General features: G+C 42.7%; 1 protein-coding gene across 1 annotated transcript in view; it reads right to left on the bottom strand.

Moving 5' to 3' along the window:
- Window positions 1-22,496, bottom strand: part of CDK18 (cyclin dependent kinase 18) — a 149,714-nt gene that overhangs the window by 71,968 nt on the left and 55,250 nt on the right. Inside the window, exon 2 of the mRNA XM_040423973.1 lies at window positions 1,687-1,825. Within this exon, the coding sequence (XP_040279907.1) occupies window positions 1,687-1,825 (139 nt within the window). The remainder of the gene's footprint in view (window positions 1-1,686; window positions 1,826-22,496) is intronic.

Genomic DNA, 22,496 nt, shown 5'->3' on the forward strand with positions numbered 1-22,496 from the left:
ACCATTCAATAACTGTACTATTTTTGTAATGATGCACCATCATTTTTATTATACTTAAAAAAAAAAAAAAAATACAGCGGATTGCAATTATAAAGGAGGTTGGGGGAAAAAAACAAATTCTCCATGTTGCAATATTATATGTAATAAAAATAGATTTTCCTAATCGCAATAATTACAAAATCCAATTAGATTTACCTGGAAACATCTCTTGTCATAATTATATAATAGCTAACCTTCTGAATTTGCGAACATATAAAGTCAAGTCTAAACATAGTTGTTCTAATTACCACGTACTGTACTTAATGAGCGTATTTATGAGGAATGCGCTGCTAACTATATTGTTATTATCATTTACATAACTCCATTATATCAAGCACTGTAATTATAAACCTGACCCCTGGGTAATTTGTGTTACCATTCACGTGATGCTAAATGATGCAGAGGACCAATATCCTCCTGAGAAGCACTGACCCAGCAAGAAATACGGGGCGGTATATTCATTTTAAGCCCTTGAATTTGTTTTATCATGCGCATTTCTTAATCACGGATGCATTTGCCTAAGATCATGGTAAAAAAGTCGAATATAACAAAGGCACAAGACCAAGCTGTGCTCATAATTATTATTATTTTTTTTAACAAATCTTTATTTTCATTTCTGGCAAACATACATCAGTCAAGAAATGGGACATAACAAATACAGAAGGGTGGCAACATTGGCGAACGGTCATGTGAGCATTACAGACATTTTACACAGTGGTTGTCTTATTATAATAGGTGACAAGAGGTAGAAAACTCAATATTATGAAGGCCTAACCTGTACAGGAATGCAAAATAATTGCAGGCATAGAGCGAAATCATATATGGGGTAGTAATAGATGCTGATGCGTTACCCATTTGTGTGGGTTGAGGTAGTTTTCTTACTCGACTGGATCCAAGGAGCCCATAATTTGAGAGACTTATCGTGAGAATAGGTTTCCCAACTGGATAATTCTTCAAGCCTGCATATTTCATGAACCTTACTGATCCAATCACTAATAGGGGGTACTTGTTCAGATAACCAATATTAAGGGATAAGCAGTTTATCAGCCGCAAGTAGGTGGGGAGGTAACGAAAATCTATTAAGAGGACAGTGGTGGTCTGGTAGAGTAAGTAGTGCTAATGAGGGCGAAATGGGGACATCTAAGGAGCATATCTGTCTGATGGCGGTTGATATTGCGTCCCAATAAGGGGCTATATTTGGGCATGTCCACCAAATGTGAAAAGCAGACACCGCCAACATTCTGTGGGAATGGAGGGGCTGTGCTCATAATTAACATATGTATGTGCTGCATTAACCCTAACTGTAAGTACTTGTAGTAGTAGAGTAGTTTGCACAGAGTACAATACTGCTTTCTGCTTCCAGAGAATATCGGTACATGGCACTGGATGTCCTTCTTCTGGTCACTCCACATATGTGCTACAAACTTAGCCCAGGTTTAAGCTGCCCACTAATAAAAAGAAGACTTAGCATGCATGTAAGAGTATTTAACTACAAGATGCCATGTAAATAAGGTCAACATGAAGAATAAAACAAATCTGGCATGCCCCGATATACTGTAATCTTAACATGCCAATCCAGGCTTGGCACGGCCACACATTCATCAATCTTCTTGGAACCTTCAATCCATTTATCCATACGTCACTCACCTTCGCTATGTCGGCTGTTTTTCTGGTTGTACTGCTCTGTGAATTCCGTGATCGACTCTTCTATAGTCTCGGTTCGAGGAACAGAGAGGGAGAACCGTCGCGTGAAATTTTTCATCTTGTTCATGGTGACAAGGTAGACCTGGGAGAGATAAGACTGTGTGTGAGAAAGACTTTGTACGAGGAAAGAGGAAGGTACGCATGAGAGAGGAACGGGAGTGAATGGAGAGAGAGGAGAGCAGCAGGAGATGCACACAGTCAGATAGGAAAGAACTGGAAATGGTACAGTGGAATGGAATGGATGGTCCCAAAATTAAAGCAGCATTTTCAGAAGGTCCAGGGGTAAATGGGATTACTTTAAGGAGGTAATAGTGATGTTGCTCGATGATAGGAGGAACAGTTTATGAAGACTGCATGGAACAGGGTAATAAATAGATGACCATAAATCAGGATCGGAGTGATGAAGAAGTAGAGAGGAGAGTGGGCTGCCTGGGTACGAAGAGAATGCAAGCATGTGGGAGGGCTACATCTGCTGCATCTCTTATCACTGTCTTGTAGACAAGATAAAGGAGCCGAGACGTTCTCTCCTCTGAAAAACAAAGCTTTACATACTCGATCATATTGGAATGGATAGAGTGCAAGCTCTTCCTTCTCCCTGGAAACATAACCTAGCCCTGCCCTTGAACTGCCCTGCGCTGTGTAATAAGGCTGGCACTCCTGATACCATGGTTTTATGGGACAATAATACTGTTGAACTTCTTCATTTGTACTCTCGTTTTTCTGTGCACTTAATCACATTATAATAAAATACAAGAACCTGGTTCATGTGCCAGGTTTCATAGACTGGACCCTGCACCTGTGCGAAAGGGATATCAGGCTGTTGGGCTGAGTTACAAGTTGCTGCCTGTAATGTTCCTCGCCCTGGAGGTGTTCTTATGTGTTATGCTTTTTTTGATATATAGCTACTTCTGCATTTTTTAGGTAAATGTGTTCTCAAGCTTTCCCACCGTGCCTGAGCAAACAGAACATGTCATCTTTATCACAGGGTGCATACTTACCTCTTGTCCCCTCCTATAAATATCACATTATAGGCAATGCTATCATTACATAAGCAATAGGCACCTTATGGCTCCCCGGTCAGGAGGGTTAATTGACGTGGTTCGGTTGATCGCAGCGCCCTGTCATAAAGGCCGGGTGCCGTGTATGTGATACCGCTGTCACCCGCAGCCTACATTTGTATTTAAGGGGTAATTATATGCATTAGCGCAGCCTAGTATAGGAAAATAGAAAATCCCAGTATGGTATCAATCTGGGTACAAAAGTACCGATTGGGTATTGAAAGTTCGATACCCGATGCAACCCTAATCTCATGAATACATTTTTTTCAGGTGTACCTTCCAGTAGTATAAAATCAAGCAAAACCTTTCACTGTGTTGTAGACCCATCGCTGGGGCTTCACGGTTATTTCGCATGTTACTGTTTCCCATGGAGTTGGTCTCCCTGAGATCAGCTATTGTTTTGTTGGGGTAGTCTCCATTTCTTTCATAAAATATTTGTATGATTTCATCATATTTTCTTCCATTCTTCATTATAATATACTGTACCTAGTGGAATAGTTCTTCTACTATGCCCCATCATTGATCCAGGGACAGATTGGGAACTTAAAGCGGCCCTGGGAAAAAACCTTAAATGTCCCCACGTTGTAGGAGTGTCTAAATTGACAGCAGGCGGGGCAACATAAGTAGGAGGGGTCAGCAATACCATAGCGCAAAATACCATATACCACAGTGCAGCACAATATATTACCCCAAAAGCTTTCCCTCTGTGTTGGCCATCGAATAGATGCAATTTTCTGTCCTCCTCCAGTTGTCTCTGATTAAGATATGGAGCAGGGGACTTAGGAAGTGAGATGCAGGTCATAGTTGAATTCAGGTGGACATTTGCAGTCACTGGCTGGGTACATGAGTACTTGATTCTCACAGCATTAAGTACCGATGAGAGCTCATTATGTACTTGGCCAGCAGCAGAGTATGGGGCTTGGGCAGCCCCCTGGGCATCGGCCCACCGGGAAATTTCCCTGTAACGTCTGTGGCCAATCCGCCCCTGCAATGATCTACATCATGAAATGGGTGGTCTTCTCAGGCCATCATATGTGAATACTAGTAAAAATGATGCCATACTATGTGTTGTTTTTAATTCTAAAACCAGTATTACAATGTTATATATGTAGATTTTATTCTAGCATAGTGTATATTGCCATTTATAATGTATGTACATGTTTGTACGTAGAAATCAACCAGTCTATGTTCATTTGTCATAAGAGTACACCTTCACTATAGAAATCTCAGCTACAATAGCAATAGTCATATTCATTAGCAAATTATTACAGTATCTCTGAACTTACGAATTTCCATACAGTTTAATCATTACAGGAACATGACTTGCTGCTCCATTAGCAGCACATCCCCATTTACCAGGCCACGTGCTGCTGACCAAAGATGATTTTAATTTCCACATAATACGGTAGATGCCACAGGCGTAACTACCAGGGTAGCAGGCATAGCAGCTGCTATGGGGTACAATTAAAGCGGCCCATTCCCACTAAGACATCAGACGTGACTAGTGATAATTATGGACAATGACAGGTGCTGGGAAAAATCTAATGTAGTCCCATTCTAAGTTTTAATATTCTAATTTGTATTATTACTTCTTCATGGTGTTACTTTTTGCTTTTTTCGCATACTGTGATGTCATGTGTGTATTATACCTCCATGTGACGTTATGTTTTTTTGCTTTGCTATATGGGATGTCACTGCTGCAGCCAAAATAATAAGTCACTGCTGAAACCTGACAGAGGAGACTGATGGCAGTGCTGGACTGGGAGGGCTGGGAAGGCAAGTTAAACTTTTTTTTATTATTATTATTATTATTATTATTTTAACAATGTCTCTGCAATTGGCCCTTTAAAGTGAATCAGTAAGTTTTGACCATGCTAAACTGCTGACAGCACTAGGTAGAGACCGGGGAGAGCAGTACAGACATACCCTTTGTTGAGCTTTTATTACATGAGTAGCGAGAATATAAACTTTTATTCTGCCAGGTTCTGCTCCTCCAAGTGCACTGGAGGTGGAACTTCATTGTAAAGTGCTCTCTGCATTTAATTGCTTCACAGCCTCTACCCTCTGCTCTGAGTGACAGCTATAGCATTAAACCAGCAGCCCATTACAGCTGTCACTCAGAGGAGAGGGGAGGAGATGTGAAGCAGCTCAATGCAGAGAGCCTCCAGTGCACATAAGGAGCAGAATCTGGCAGAATAAAACTTCATATTCTCACTACTCCTGATAACAAAAGCATCAGAAAAGGTATGTTATGTTTCCCAGCCCCTAACTAGTGCTGTCGCTGTTTAGCATGGTCAAAACTGATGACAGATGCCCTTTAAGAAAACTAACTTGGAAAACTCTGTTAACCTTCCATCAAAAGTCAGACATTCTCTGACAAAGGATGTGCGAAAAGTCTCTAAGGTTCACATGCATTGCTTGCCATTCTAGCAGTAGTTCTGCTCAATGACTTTAACTTGCTGTTTGAGGTCAGCTAATCTCTCTGAATAAACACACTGAGGAGGTTATCACACTGTTAAAATGGCACAATGACTGAATGAGCAGGTTAAAGATAAATGTGACATCTTACATGTCATTTCTGTCATTTTACATTATCTGATAATATTTTAGGGCCAATTCACAATGGCAGATGATTGATCACGCCAATTATAGGTTTGTCAGCTTATCTGATCATTTAAATGGTAGAAGGAAATCATTGTTTCCCTGTGCACAGAGGAGAAGATTGCTATATGTAAATGCAGATGAATGATCAGGAATGAGTGGTCTGTTCCTGATCACTGCCCTGTGTATCGCTCCTTAGTACCTACTGTTTTACATATAAATATGCGTCACATGGCACATATGCCAATACTGGCATAGTATGGAATAGCTGTGGCAAGGTGTTAGAATGGTATTTATTAGTTATTCTTAATGTGTTTCGTTTTCCCTTTAATTATCATTTTAACTTTTAATGTAATCATATTCCTTGTAATATAGTAAGTTAGGGTTAGTTAGTTAATATAGTCATTGTTCTGTGTGAGATGACCGGCCACATTCCAGAGTGGTTAACTCACAGGACATGCTCAATAGGGTTCAAGTTTTGGGAATTAGGGGGGTAAAATAGTACTTGAAAGTCTTGGTCATGCTCTTCCAACCAATATCGCACATTTCTAGCTATGTGACATGTCATATTGTCTTGGTTGAAGATCCCATCCACCCCAGGGAAGACAATAAGCATGTATGGGAGTATGTGATCTGCAAGGATGGATTCATACCCAAATTAGCTAAGAGTGCCGTCTACATGGATGAGCAGGCTCCGAGAATGCCTAGACCATAATGCTGCCGTGGTTGCAGGGTGTTTGTTCTCTGATGTTTCTCGCCAACGTCCATCCGTTTAATGAAGCAGAAACTCATCAGAGAAGGCACCCATTGCCAATCAGCAGAGGTCCAATTCCGAAACTTCCGTGAAAATTTAAGCCTTTTCTGCCGATACAATTTTCCACAACAAACATTCGCAATGGTGCCATTTGTCCACTCGCAATACACGCGAACAGTTCACATACTGCACAGATTTAGAAATGCTGCCACCCTTGACCTGAAATCCAATAATCATCTCTTTTTGCAGCTCTGATAAAGCACCCTTTTACCCATAAAATCACTGCTGAAGTTGAATGGTGGAAGTGGTCATAATAATGTGACTCGACTGTGTAGAAATTTCAGCCGAACCCACCGATTTTGGCAGTACAAACCAACTATGTAATCTGAATAAGTACCGCCAGTAGATGTTAATGGAGATAAGGATCCAACAGTTGGATTTTGACTGCCCGATCCTTTTGGTCTCGGAGAAATAAGCTGGCACCAGTGGAGTGTGGTAGCAGCTTACACTCCTCTATATGTATGGGGTGGGGCTGGGGTAAGAGGTGATAGAGGGAGGTCTACCGTGTATGGCATCCTTTGCTTACACTACATCAGATTACTGTTCACCTCCATAAAATGCAAATAAACCGAACAGGTTATGTAAAGACATGGAGCCAGCCGTGAATGCTGGGAGATTTCAGCTCTTAAAGGGAGTCTGTCACCTGCATTTCACTTTTTTAACCCTTCCCACAGCTCCCTAGCATGCTTACAGTTAATAAAAACGTTACCTCTGGCATCAATCCTGGACTTATAGAACCCTCAAAAACAATCTTTATAAGATATGCAAATGAGGGCTCGCAAGTGCCCAGGGCGGCGTTACTCTCTTAGGTGCCCTGCTTGCTCAGCCTTCTCATTGCGTCCCCCCGCCCCTTCCTACCCTCTGCCCGCCCATCCTTTCCCTCTGACCGCCTTTGTACTAACTTGTTATGCTGCCGATATCCGAAGATCGGCGTTGTTAGCCGGCGCATGCGCAATATTTACTGTGATGCCGTACAAGGAATGGGCATCGCAGTGCGCATGCACCGGCCGGCGGACTGAGTGCGCAGGCGCGGGGTATCGGCAGCATAACAAGTTAGTACAAAGGCGGTCAGAGGGAAAGGATGGGCGGGCAGAGGCTAGGAAGGGGCGGGGGGACGCAATGAGAAGGCTGAGCAAGCAGGGCACCTAAGAGAGTAACGCCGCCCTGGGCACTTGCGAGCCCTCATTTGCATATCTTATAAAGATCGTTTTTGAGGGTTCTATAAGTCCAGGATTGATGCCAGAGGTAACGTTTTTATTAACTGTAAGCATGCTAGGAAGCTGTGGGAAGGGTTAAAAAAGTGAAATGCTAGTGACAGACTCCCTTTAAATAAAATACAGTAAGATAAATACTGGAATGTATTTACAAAGTTAAAGGTAGATGGACATTGATCCAGGGATTTGTTCTGTGGATCAATATAGCAGGATTACAGGTTGGACTTGATGAACTTTTGTCTTTTTCCAACCTTCACAACTATGTAACTCAACTGGTTTCTATTTGACAACTGTCAAATTACATGAAAAAGCAAGCGAGCACTTCTAGTAACTTTTTTTTAAACTTTTCTAGCCATGTGTATTGTTTTTTTTGTCATTCTTTGCCTAGAAACATGACCTAATCACCAAGTTCTGTAACATACTTTGCTTTTAAGACATACTCTGCTTTTAGACATTTAAGCTAAAAAAAATCTCAAACAGTCTAGCCCTGTGTGACCCTGTTATGCCAGAAGCATAGTACAGTAGGAGGGTGGATGGTAATCTCACAGATCACCGAGCATTGTGTTTATGCCGCCAAGCGAGCCCGCAGAAAGTTGCATGCAGTGAGCCTAGAAAACCAAAGTACAACCGTGATTACATTTACTACTCAAACCTGTGTACAGGTCCCATGACCTATGTGGCAGAGAAGGGTTAAGAGGGCACATGTCAGTAACTATCATCCATTTATCATACCGTGATCGCACCTCTAGCTGGGAAGTGAAACTTCCTCTGTGAGATTTCTCTCCCTGCCTTCACTTCTATAAATAAAGCTCTCCCCTCCTCTGCCCTCCTACATGCCTGTGGGCAGAACCACTGTCTGCAGATGTGCTAAACTACAAGTACCTGCTCTTTATTATATATGCAATTATGACTGCATTTCCCAAGGCTTAACCACTGCGCTTCTTAGGTCCAGGCTAATGGATCATGACACTATTGGCCGCCTTCTGCGCGTGCAGGGAGAGGGCAGAGATCAAGCATCTAGATGCCTGCGGGTAAACTGCAGATGATTTGATCCGTTCTGCGCTTCCCGTTTGAACCATAAGTTTAATTCTAACATTCCTGTAGAACGGTATATACTGCTTCACCGCTGACAAGGGGCGATAGATGTAAAAACTGCTGCTTACGTCATCTATATAGGCATTTCTAAGTGATGCGTACGTTGTTGGTCTGTGCACTGAATTCCTGAAGTCTTAAGCTCTTACAATACATAACATTAGATATGCCTATTTTACCAAAGGCAAAGAAAGAAAAATGTTGGCGCAGTAAGGGTGCGGCCACACTGTCAGGTTTCTGCATGCAGTTCTGGAAGCCAAAATCAGGAGTGGATCATAAAAGGAGAGAAAGTACACTGCGTGCAGAATTATTAGGCAAATGAGTATTTTGACCACATCATCCTCTTTATGCATGTTGTCTTACTCCAAGCTGTATAGGCTCGAAAGCCTACTACCAATTAAGCATATTAGGTGATGTGCATCTCTGTAATGAGAAGGGGTGTGGTCTAATGACATCAACACCCTATATTAGGTGTGCATAATTATTAGGCAACTTCCTTTCCTTTGGCAAAATGGGTCAAAAGAAGGACTTGACAGGCTCAGAAAAGTCAAAAATAGTGAGATATCTTGCAGAGGGATGCAGCACTCTTAAAATTGCAAAGCTTCTGAAGCGTGATCATCGAACAATCAAGCGTTTCATTCAAAATAGTCAACAGGGTCGCAAGAAGCGTGTGGAAAAACCAAGGCGCAAAATAACTGCCCATGAACTGAGAAAAGTCAAGCGTGCAGCTGCCAAGATGCCACTTGCCACCAGTTTGGCCATATTTCAGAGCTGCAACATCACTGGAGTGCCCAAAAGCACAAGGTGTGCAATACTCAGAGACATGGCCAAGGTAAGAAAGGCTGAAAGACGACCACCACTGAACAAGACACACAAGCTGAAACGTCAAGACTGGGCCAAGAAATATCTCAAGACTGATTTTTCTAAGGTTTTATGGACTGATGAAATGAGAGTGAGTCTTGATGGGCCAGATGGATGGGCCCGTGGCTGGATTGGTAAAGGGCAGAGAGCTCCAGTTCGACTCAGACGCCAGCAAGGTGGAGGTGGAGTACTGGTTTGGGCTGGTATCATCAAAGATGAGCTTGTGGGGCCTTTTCGGGTTGAGGATGGAGTCAAGCTCAACTCCCAGTCCTACTGCCAGTTTCTGGAAGACACCTTCTTCAAGCAGTGGTACAGGAAGAAGTCTGCATCCTTCAAGAAAAACATGATTTTCATGCAGGACAATGCTCCATCACACGCGTCCAAGTACTCCACAGCGTGGCTGGCAAGAAAGGGTATAAAAGAAGAAAATCTAATGACATGGCCTCCTTGTTCACCTGATCTGAACCCCATTGAGAACCTGTGGTCCATCATCAAATGTGAGATTTACAAGGAGGGAAAACAGTACACCTCTCTGAACAGTGTCTGGGAGGCTGTGGTTGCTGCTGCACGCAATGTTGATGGTGAACAGATCAAAACACTGACAGAATCCATGGATGGCAGGCTTTTGAATGTCCTTGCAAAGAAAGGTGGCTATATTGGTCACTGATTTGTTTTTGTTTTGTTTTTGAATGTCAGAAATGTATATTTGTGAATGTTGAGATGTTATATTGGTTTCACTGGTAAAAATAAATAATTGAAATGGGTATATATTTGTTTTTTGTTAAGTTGCCTAATAATTATGCACAGTAATAGTCACCTGCACACACAGATATCCCCCTAAAATAGCTAAAACTAAAAACAAACTAAAAACTACTTCCAAAAATATTCAGCTTTGATATTAATGAGTTTTTTGGGTTCATTGAGAACATGGTTGTTGTTCAATAATAAAATTAATCCTCAAAAATACAACTTGCCTAATAATTCTGCACTCCCTGTATAAAGGACAGATACGACTTCTCCTCTTTTCTGAATTCATTTCTTGCTTTGGCTTCCAAAACTGCATGCAGGAACCTGAGTGCGTGGCCGTACCCTATGTACACTCCTATAAATCACCTAACGCGTTCATAAATATGCCACATAGCCTAACTTTTTTATGGCCTGTTCACATTTCACATACAGTGTCTATCTGGAAACCTCTTCTTAAAGTGGTTGTTTGCTTTTTACTATGGGGTCCGACTCCCGTCACCCCAGCTGATCAAGTTGTTTGAAGAGAGAGCAGTGCTCATACGAGCACTGCCTTCTCTGATCTGTTTACCTGCTTGCCGCAGCTGGGATGGCTCTGTCTGTTCAATGAAATACTACAGCCATCCCATAGAAGTGAATACTTGTAATTACACCTGCTTACAATTGCAATTGCTGCGGCGAGCAGGTAAACAGAGCAGAGGAGACAGCTCTCATATGAGCCCTGCCTTTTCTTCTAACAGCTGATCGTCATTAATAGTAAAAAGTGGACAACCCCTTTTTTTTTTGACAGAAGGGACTCCTGAAAATAAGCCAAACAACCCCAATAAGCATCTTTACTGACGAAACCTGGACGTAAGTGTTCTGTTTCACTGCAGCAACACCACAGGGAAAATTAAAGGGGTTGACTGAGATAATTAAAATCCCAGACAAGCCCTCGGATCGCCTTAAAATAACAAATGATGTTACACTCAACCCTTTCTCCAGCGCTTCTCTGCAGAGCTGGCCTGGTTCTTCTGCTGCTGCTTGTTTACAAACTGCAGTGGCGACGTTCTGGTATATGGCAAGTGACCACTGAGAACAGTGACTGGCTGCAGCAGTCACGTGCTATACATCTGCATGTCACTGTACACAGTACTCACTGCAGCCAGTCACTGTCCCCAATAGCAGACCGCTAAGAATAGTGATTGGATGTGCAGTGGTCACGTAACATATACCAGCACGTTATGGCTGCAGTTTGTCAATCCATTTAAGCATCACGGCGTGCCTGTCTATATCAATGGGTTACCTGTGTAATGTATGACAGGACAAGGTCTTCAGAGCAAGAGACGCTATTGTAACAGCTCTCCACTTTGGCCAAGAGATGAGGTTCATAAACAGGTGAGCAGGTTATCAAGCTAGTGGTGGACTGGCCATAGACCCTACAGGTACATACTAATAGGGTCATTATTAGAGAAAGTTCAGGCAGCATGCTGAAGGTAGGGTTGGCTCACATTTCACCTTCTGAGCCCCCTACACCACATCCATATTACAGACAATTGGAAGAGGAGGACAGCACGTGGCAGCTATTGATGCGAGGTATTTAGTGCTGTACTGCGGTATTTGGTTCTGTGGGATGGTATTTTGGCTGCACTAGAGTATTACTGACTCATCCTACTTGTATTGTCCCCATCTACTTGTGCTGCCCCACTTTTTGTCAAATTGGACCCACCTACAACATTGGGGCCACTTTAAGTTCCCTGTCCGCCCCTCTTTCCAGCACTTAGCTATTGACGACCTATCCTCATTATAGATCTTTAATATTGGTGGGGTGTAACCCCCACACCTCCACCGGTAAACTATTTCAGCCAGCTGTCAGTGCCAGAAACTAAACAGCTCAGCTCCCATTCACTTGAATGTGATGAACAAGAACAGGTAAGCAAAATACTGTAACAAAGAATAATGCAGAGATGATAAAATAGATTTCCTGCTTATAACAGCAATTATTAATTAACCACCTCCGGACCGCCTAACGCAGATTCGCGTTCCGGAGGTGGCAGCGCTGCGCACAGTCACGCATATACGCGTCATCTCGCGAGACGCGAGATTTCGCTCCAAGCCGGCCCGCGCATGCGCATCGCGGGCCGGCAAAAGTTAAAGAACAAGTTCGTCACCAGCCTGCCAGCAACGATCATTGGCTGGCAGGCTGGCGATTTTTTAAAAATCCAATCACAAGCCATATAACAGATCATATTAGTAAATATGATCTGTTATATGGCTTCTCTGCTCCTGTGCTGGTCCTTTTCGTCGGTTGGATCCAGCACAGGAGCAGACTGAACTGTGAGTAGCACCAACACTACACCTTAGCCCCAGATCACCCCCCTGCACCCCAATTAACCCTTTGATCACCCCTTTGATCGCCCCTGTCAATCACCAGTGAAAGGAAAAAAAGTGATCAGTGTAAACTGTCACTTTTTTTTTTCTCACTAGTATTGACTGTTAGGTTTTAGGGATAGTTTAGGCCCCTTGGTTAGGTAGTTAGCGTCAGTTAGCGCCCACCCCACCGCACCGCAGTCACTTTTATTCGCTGAATAGCGTATCGCTAATCAGCATTTGTACTTTTATAGTATCTGTAAGTGATCAAAACTGATCACAGTCAGATCTATAATAGTATTAGTGTCACTTTAGTTCGCCCTCCACCCAAAACGCAGTGTTTGCCCGATCAGGCCTGATCGGTCGCCCACACGTGCGTTCACCCACGCCCGCCCCACCGCAGTGACAAAAAATATATATTTTTTGATCACTGCACATTCATTTTACACGCACTGCGGCGATAAAAAAATCTGTTTTGATATTTTTTATCAACCGCAGCGGCCTCCGGTACTTCGCTAGCCTCCCCTTTGTAAGACAGGCTTGCTTTTTTTCTTGGGTAGTCTCAGGGAATACCCCTAAATTTAGTAGTCCAAAATGTCAAACAGGGGGTATTCTTCTGAAGAGGCCTACAGGATTCTGACCCAGTCGGATGAGGAGTGGGAACCCTCATCTGATGAATCTAGCGGGTCAGAATATGAACCTGTGGAAAGCAGTGGCTCTCTGACCCAAAGTTCGGATGAGGAGGTGGAGGTCCCTGGCAGCACCAGGCGTACCCGGCCCCATGTCGCTAGACCACAGGTTATGCAGGATCCGCTTCAAGAGCAGCAGAGTGGGGCTGTCGCTGCCGGATCACGCGGTGAGGCATACACCAGCAGCGCAGCCCTCCCTGGACCTAGTACCAGCACTGCCGTACAACATGGTGACGTGGCGAGCACCAGAAGGGCAGTTGAAGCTGGTACGGTGGCACGTGCACTAGTTACCCCGTCGCAGCCACCGCAAAGACAGGCCCGTAGAGCCCCTAGAATCCCTGAGGTGCTGGCAAACCCTGATTGGCAGTCACCAACTTCAGCCGCACCTGTAGTTCCCCCTTTCACCGCCCAGTCTGGAGTTCGGGTTGAGACGGCTCAAATCGGTTCGGCCCTGGGATTTTTTGAGCTGTTCTTGACTGCGGAGCTCTTGGACTTAGTCGTGGCAGAGACCAACCAGTATGCCACACAATTTATATCCGCCAACCCGGGAAGCTTTTATGCCCAGCCTTTCCGGTGGAAACCAGTCCAAGTTTCCGAAATTAAAAATTTTTTGGGCCTTCTCCTCAACATGGGCCTGACAAAAAAGCATGAATTGCGGTCATATTGGTCAACGCACCCGATTCATCACATGCCCATGTTCTCTGCTGCTATGTCCAGGGCACGATTTGAGGCCATCCTCCGTTTCCTGCCTTTTAGCGACAACACCACCTCCCGTCCCAGAGGCCACCCAGCTTTTGACCGGCTCCACAAAATTCGGCCCCTCATAGACCATTTCAACCAGAAATTTGCAGATTTGTATACCCCCGAGCAAAACATCTGCGTAGACGAGTCCCTAATACATTTTACCGGGCGCCTTGGCTTCAAACAGTACATCCCAAGCAAGCGTGCCCGGTATGGGGTCAAATTGTATAAGCTCTGTGAAAGGGCCACAGGCTATACCCACAAATTTCGTGTCTATGAGGGAAAAGATCAGACCCTGGAGCCGGTCGGTTGCCCTGACTACCTGGGGAGCAGTGGGAAGACAGTCTGGGACTTGGTGTCACCCTTATTCGGCAAGGGGTACCATCTTTATGTGGACAATTTTTACACAAGTGTGGCCCTCTTTAGGCATTTGTTTCTAGAACGGATTTGCGCCTGTGGCACCGCGCGAACTAGTCGCGTGGGCTTCCCCCAACGGCTTGTAACCACCCGTCTTGCAAGGGGGGAGAGGGCTGCCTTGTGTAACGAAGAACTGCTCGCGGTGAAATGGAGAGACAAGCGTGACGTTTACATGCTCTCCTCCATTCACGCAGACACGACAATCCAAATTGAGCGAGCAACCCGTGTCATTGAAAAGCCCCTCTGTGTCCACGACTATAATGCGCTCATGGGAGGGGTGGACTTCAATGACCAGATGTTGTCTCCGTATTTAGTTTCCCGCAGAACCAGACGCTGGTATAAGAAGGTGTCTGTATATTTAATTCAATTGCCGCTGTACAATAGTTTTGTTCTCTACAGTAAGGCTGGGAGAACACGATCTTTCCTCAAATTCCAGGAAGAGATCATCGAGAACCTCCTTTACCCAGGAGGTTCCGTGGCCCCATCCCCCAGTGTAGTTAGCCGTCTACACGAGCGACATTTCCCCAGTGTCGTTCCTGGTACCTCAACCCAACCGTCACCCCGAAAAAGATGTCGTGTCTGTAGCAGGAGTGGAATAAGGCGTGACACCCGCTATTTCTGTCCTGACTGTGCTGACCACCCTGCCCTATGCTATGGAGAGTGTTTCCGGAAGTACCACACACAGGTACACCTAGCATAGGGATTGCATCTCACAGGACAGGCACACAGGGCTATTAGGGCCCTTTTACTCTCAGCTGCTGCAAACCTCTCCTTTCACCTGGGATAAAGTGCATAACGTACTTCGCCACATCTTTGGGCGATTTGCGCTTTGCACATTGTCCCATGGGGAAGGAGAGGTTTGTTCTATAAAGGTAAAAAAAACTAAACAAAAAAAAAATTACCGGTAAGTAAAAAAGTTAAAAAAGTTTAAAAAAGTTAATATGTTCTGTTCTAAAGTTAATAAAGTTATTGCTTTGCGGCCTGGTTTTTTCTTTTTTGTTTTGTTTTTTTTACCTTCCAGGTGGACCAACCGATCGACCAGCTGCAGCACTGATGTGCATTCGGACAGAAGCATTGTGCTGCTGTCAGATTACACGCAAGTCGGTGTATGCGGCGCTGCAAGACGAGATTTCTCCTCTGCAGTAAAAGATATGTTTGCCGAGGCATATGAGCTGAGGAGGTGGCGGTGTTCATATACTTTGGCAAACACTTTGTATATATAAAAAAAAAAAATCCCGGCAATGATTTATTCATCCACATCGATTGATGTGAATGGAGAAATCTGGTTTGCCAGGGCATACGAGCTGAAGTGGGTATGGATGTTGGGCGGAGCTCCTATGTCCTGGCAGACGCCTTTCCCCTCCTTTTTCTTTTTTTGGCAGAGATTTTTTCATCCACATTGATCGATGCGAATGAAGAAATCTGTGCCGTTCATTTTTTTCTTTCAGCCCAGAGGCTGAACGGAAAAAAAAAATCTCATTACCCGTATGCTCAATATAAGGAGAATAGCAGAAACTCCTAATGCTGGGCATACATGTAATGATTGCGGAGACCCTCAAATGCCAGGGCAGTACAAACACCCCACAAATAACACCATTTTGGAAAGAAGACACCCCAAGGTATTCGCTGAGGGGCATATTGAGTCCATGAAAGATTGAAATTTTTGTCCCAAGTTAGCGGAAAGGGAGACTTTGTGAGAACAAAATCCAAAAAATCAATTTCCGCTAACTTGGGACAAAATTTTTTTTTTTCAATGAACTCGCCATGCCCCTCATTGAATACCTTGGGGTGTCTTCTTTCCAAAATGGGGTCACATGTGGGGTATTTATACTGCCCTGGCATTTTAGGGGCCCCAAAGCGTGAGAAGAAGTCTGGTATCCAAATGTCTAAAAATGCCCTCCTAAAAGGAATTTGGGCCCCTTTGCCCACCTAGGCTGCAAAAAAGTGTCACACATGTGGTATCTCCGTATTCAGCAGAAGTTGGGGAATATGTTTTGGGGTGTCATTTTACATATACCCATGCTGGGTGAGATAAATATCTTGGTCAAATGCCAACTTTGTATAAAAAAAATGGGAAAAGTTGTCTTTTGCCAAGATATTTCTCTCACCCAGCATGGGTATATGTAAAATGACACCCCAAAACACATTCCTTACCTTCTCCTGAGTACGGAGATACCAGATGTGTGACACTTTTTTGCAGCCTAGCTGGGCAAAGGGGCCCACATTCCAAAGAGCACCTTTCAGATTTCACAGGTCATTTACCTACTTACCAGACATTAGGGCCCCTGGAAAATGCCAGGGCAGTATAACTGCCCCACAAGTGACCCCATTTTGGAAAGAAGACACCCCAAGGTATTCCGTGAGGGGCATGGCAAGTTCCTAGAATTTTTTATTTTTTGTCACAAGTTAGTGGAAAATGATGATTTTTTTATTTTATTTTTTTTTTTTTTTTTTTTTTTCATACAAAGTCTCCTATTCCACTAACTTGTGACAAAAAAAAAATTTTCCATGAACTCACTATGCCCATCAGCGAATACCTTGGGGTCTCTTCTTTCCAAAATGGGGTCACTTGTGGGGTAGTTATACTGCCCTGGCATTCTAGGGGCCCAAATGTGTGGTAAGGAGTTTGAAATCAAATTCAGTAAAAAATGACCTGTGAAATCCGAAAGGTGCTCTTTGGAATATGGGCCCTTTTGCCCACCTAGGCTGCAAAAAAGTGTCACACATCTGGTATCTCCGTACTCAGGAGAAGGTGGGGAATGTGTTTTGGGGTGTCATTTTATATATACCCATGCTGGGTGAGAGAAATATCTTGGCAAAAGACAACTTTTCCCATTTTTTTATACAAAGTTGTCATTTGACCAAGATATTTATCTCACCCAGCATGGGTATATGTAAAAAGACACCCCAAAACACATTCCTCAACTTCTCCTGAGTACGGCAATACCACATGTGTGACACTTTTTTGCAGCCTAGGTGGGCAAAGGGGCCCATATTCCAAAGAGCACCTTTCGGATTTCACTCGTCATTTTTTACAGAATTTGATTTCAAACTCCTTACCACACATTTGGGCCCCTAGAATGCCAGGGCAGTATAACTACCCCACAAGTGACCCCATTTTGGAAAGAAGAGACCCCAAGGTATTCGCTGATGGGCATAGTGAGTTCATGGAAGTTTTTATTTTTTGTCACAAGTTAGTGGAATATGAGACTTTGTATGAAAAAAAAAAAAAAAAAAAAATCATCATTTTCCACTAACTTGTGACAAAAAATAAAAAATTCTAGGAACTCGCCATGCCCCTCACGGAATAGCTTGGGGTGTCTTCTTTCCAAAATGGGGTCACTTGTGGGGTAGTTATACTGCCCTGGCATTCTAGGGGCCCAAATGTGTGGTAAGGAGTTTGAAATCAAATTCTGTAAAAAATGACGAGTGAAATCCGAAAGGTGCTCTTTGGAATATGGGCCCCTTTGCCCACCTAGGCTGCAAAAAAGTGTCACACATCTGGTATCTCCGTACTCAGGAGAAGGTGGGGAATGTGTTTTGGGGTGTCATTTTACATATACCCATGCTGGGTGAGAGAAATATCTTGGCAAAAGACAACTTTTCCCATTTTTTTATACAAAGTTGTCATTTGACCAAGATATTTATCTCACCCAGCATGGGTATATGTAAAAAGACACCCCAAAACACATTCCTCAACTTCTCCTGAGTACGGGGATACCAGATGTGTGACACTTTTTTGCAGCCTAGGTGGGCAAAGGGGCCCATATTCCAAAGAGCACCTTTCGGATTTCACTCGTCATTTTTTACAGAATTTGATTTCAAACTCCTTACCACACATTTGGGCCCCTAGAATGCCAGGGCAGTATAACTACCCCACAAGTGACCCCATTTTGGAAAGAAGAGACCCCAAGGTATTCGCTGATGGGCATAGTGAGTTCATGGAAGTTTTTATTTTTTGTCACAAGTTAGTGGAATATGAGACTTTGTATGAAAAAAAAAAAAAATCATCATTTTCCACTAACTTGTGACAAAAAATAAAAAATTCTAGGAACTCGCCATGCCCCTCACGGAATAGCTTGGGGTGTCTTCTTTCCAAAATGGGGTCACTTGTGGGGTAGTTATACTGCCCTGGCATTCTAGGGGCCCAAATGTGTGGTAAGGAGTTAGAAATCAAATTCTGTAAAAAATGATGAGTGAAATCCGAAAGGTGCTCTTTGGAATATGGGCCCCTTTGCCCACCTAGGCTGCAAAAAAGTGTCACACATCTGGTATCTCCGTACTCAGGAGAAGGTGGGGAATGTGTTTTGGGGTGTCATTTTATATATACCCATGCTGGGTGAGAGAAATATCTTGGCAAAAGACAACTTTTCCCATTTTTTTATACAAAGTTGTCATTTGACCAAGATATTTATCTCACCCAGCATGGGTATATGTAAAAAGACACCCCAAAAAACATTCCTCAACTTCTCCTGAGTACGGGGATACCAGATGTGTGACACTTTTTTGCAGCCTAGGTGGGCAAAGGGGCCCATATTCCAAAGAGCACCTTTCGGATTTCACAGGTCATTTTTTACTGAATTTGATTTCAAACTCTTTACCACACATTTGGGCCCCTAGAATGCCAGGGCAGTATAACTACCCCACAAGTGACCCCATTTTGGAAAGAAGAGACCCCAAGGTATTCGCTGATGGGCATAGTGAGTTCATAGAACTTTTTATTTTTTGTCACAAGTTAGTGGAATATGAGACTTTGTAAGGAAAAAAAATAAATAAAAAAAATCATCATTTTCCGCTAACTTGTGACAAAAAATAAAAAGTTCTATGAACTCACTATGCCCATCAGCGAATACCTTAGGGTGTGTACTTTCAGAAATGGGGTCATTTGTGGGGTGTTTGTACTGTCTGGGCATTGTAGAACCTCAGGAAACATGACAGGTGCTCAGAAAGTCAGAGCTGCTTCAAAAAGCGGAAATTCACATTTTTGTACCATAGTTTGTAAACGCTATAACTTTTACCCAAACCATTTTTTTTTTACCCAAACATTTTTTTTTTATCAAAGACATGTAGAACTATAAATTTAGAGCAAAATTTCTATATGGATGTCGTTTTTTTTGCAAAATTTTACAACTGAAAGTGAAAAATGTCATTTTTTTGCAAAAAAATCGTTAAATTTCGATTAATAACAAAAAAAGTAAAAATGTCAGCAGCAATGAAATACCACCAAATGAAAGCTCTATTAGTGAGAAGAAAAGGAGGTAAAATTCATTTGGGTGGTAAGTTGCATGACCGAGCAATAAACGGTGAAAGTAGTGTAGGTCAGAAGTGTAAAAAGTGGCCTGGTCTTTCAGGGTGTTTAAGCACTGGGGGCTGAGGTGGTTAAAGGGGTTTGGACTAACACTTTTCAGTTTGTGATTCCCCCTTCCTTCCATTTAGGATGACTGTTCCATTACTTGGAACCCTTAGAAGGGTTCTCTGGAAATGATTGAAAATGGCAGCCAGCCAAATTACAATCTGGAACTTCTACATACTACATATTCGTAAGTTTTCCTGTCAGGCTGCTCAGACATAATGGCATAACGTAGGCAGGATCTCATCATTACAATCTATTGTAGAGCAGTGTAGTAAAGCCCCGTCCTCTCACTGAGGGCAGCATAAAGTAGTCACAGAAATGCTGATTTCAGCGGTGTGTCACTCATGAGCTGAAAGTAAGTGGTTTCCGAGAACCAGCATCATAATCATTGCAGCCTGGGCCTGAAAAGAGTCAAATCTACCTGAGAAGAGTCCTGGTTATTTATGTGCTCCTGCTTTCCTCACCTGCTGATGACTGACGGTTTTTTCCTTACTTCTCTCCCTTGGAGAGAACAGCTGTCCACATCCATATGTCTGTTCCGTGGCCCCACAAAAAAGATAGAACATGTCCTATTTTTGTCTGTTTTATGGACAAGGATATGAAATTTCTACAAAGTTAAGAAAGAATTGGCAGCATACACTCAGCGGGTATCCGTGTTTTGTGAATCTGCAATTTGCGGACTGCAAAAACGGACTCTTCTCAGGTAGATGTGACTCTTTTCTAGGCCTGGGCTGCAATGATTACGATGCTGGTTCTTGGCAACCACTTACTTCTAGCTCATGATTGTGTATCTGTCACTAATCTATGCTGTGAGGTCATCAGAAAATTGATGAAAGGTCATTTGACATAGTGGGAGTAAAAAATGGTTCATTATCCTTGCAGCGGGCGTCATGGCAGGCAGGTCTCTGCTGTTTCAAACAGTAGAGATCTACCCGCTAATTACCGTGATCGGCAATAATGCCGAACACGGTAATTAAAGGCTTTAGATGCTGTGATCAAAATATAAAAATATTTTTCCAATACGGCGAATGGCGTAATGGAAAAAAGGGTCAAAATGGCCAATTTGCCATTTTTTCATTGCTTCTCTTAACCAAATTTTTTTTATAAAGTGTGTTTAAAAAGTCACACACACTCCAAAATGGTATGAATTAAAAGTACATATTGTCCCGCAAAAAATTAGCCCCTACACAGCTCAGTAGACATAACTACAAAAAAGTTATGGGGGTCAGAATATGGTGATGTAAAAAAAACATTTTTTTTTCAAAGTTTACATTTATTTTTACACTATTTAGACATAAAAAAAACTTTACATATGGGGTATCATTGTAATCGTACTGACCCAAAGAATAAAGGCCACGGGTCAGTTTTGCCGCAAACAAAACGCCGTGGGAACAAAACACTTAAAACGGTGGAGAAACTGCATTTTCCAATTCCACCCCATTTTGAATTTTTTACCACTTCCCACTACATTGTATGCCATAATTAATGGTGGAATTAGAAAGTACAACTTGTCCCGCAAAAAATAAGCCCTCAAACAGCTATGTAAACGGAAATATAAAAAATTTATGGCTCAAGGAAGATAGGGAACGGAAAAAACCTCCGGTAGTGAAAGGGTTAAATGAGTTGCAATACCAGAAACGGTCCATGACATTGTTTAGGGGGAAAAAACTTTTTCTAATCCTAGACACCTCTTAATATATTGTGATGCATTGATTTGATGTGATACATACCGTACACATAGTAAATAGATCATGTCAATAATTCCAGCACTATAAGAATCAGGCTATTGCCTGTCAGTATTTCTCACATCACCAGCAGAAAATCATTGCAGCATTGCAAAATTACCGTAGTTGCCCTCATCTTTACACATGTATATTTACTGTATGTAATATGGGCGGTCAAGGATATAAAACTTTGCATTCACATTCAAATTTTTTATCTTTCTGTACACATGGTAACTGGTTGTTGTTTGCACCACTGACATGGATGACAATAGCTACAGCACTATCTATTCTAATGGTTAACAGATACCCATTATGGAGGTTTTCCCCACATTAAAACCTGGAAAAATATTGCTTTCTAAATGCTGTTCATGCACCATATTACAAAAAATGCACATACTCTAGCAGGTACCTGAATTCCAACACATGAGTTGTCAAGGACACATCAATCATCATCAATGCCAGGAGCTTTCCCTGGTAGACCTGTTGCAATGCAACATATGTAATCCGTATCCCCCTGTCGAGAATCCCTATCCCCTATCCCCTGTCGAGATTCTAGAACCGGAAAGACCTCCTTGTGCCATCGTTTGGTGCCTTTGTGTTCTCATCTGTAATATGCCTCTGTAATAAGTGTGATGGAACATACCACACATTTTTTTGCAGTATGGTCCTATACTAGGCTATGATAAATTTAACAGAAAGATGAGAAAGAACAGTGCTTCACAGGACAACTCAACGTTGGAATGCAACATAAAAAAGTCCCTGGTAGTGTGCACTAGGGATCGATTTTTTAGAGCCGATACCGATAATCTGTGAACTTTCAGGCCGATAGCCGATAATTTATACCGATATTCTGTGCATTTTCATTTTTGAAAAAACAAAAAATTCCTACACAAATCTGCTGAAAAAGAACATGTTTATTGTTAACGTTTAGCTTTTTTTGTAAATCTTTCTTTTTCAGTTATACTTAATATTTTGGTGTTTGTTTTTTTTATTATTATTATTTTTTACTAACTTTTAGCCCCCATAGGGGCTAGAACCCTTGCCCTAGTCATCATGATAGAGCTCTATCAGGGTGAATAGGACTTCACACTCCCTG

This window comes from Bufo bufo, chromosome 3 (genome assembly GCF_905171765.1).
Source record: "Bufo bufo chromosome 3, aBufBuf1.1, whole genome shotgun sequence".
NCBI lineage: Eukaryota > Metazoa > Chordata > Amphibia > Anura > Bufonidae > Bufo > Bufo bufo.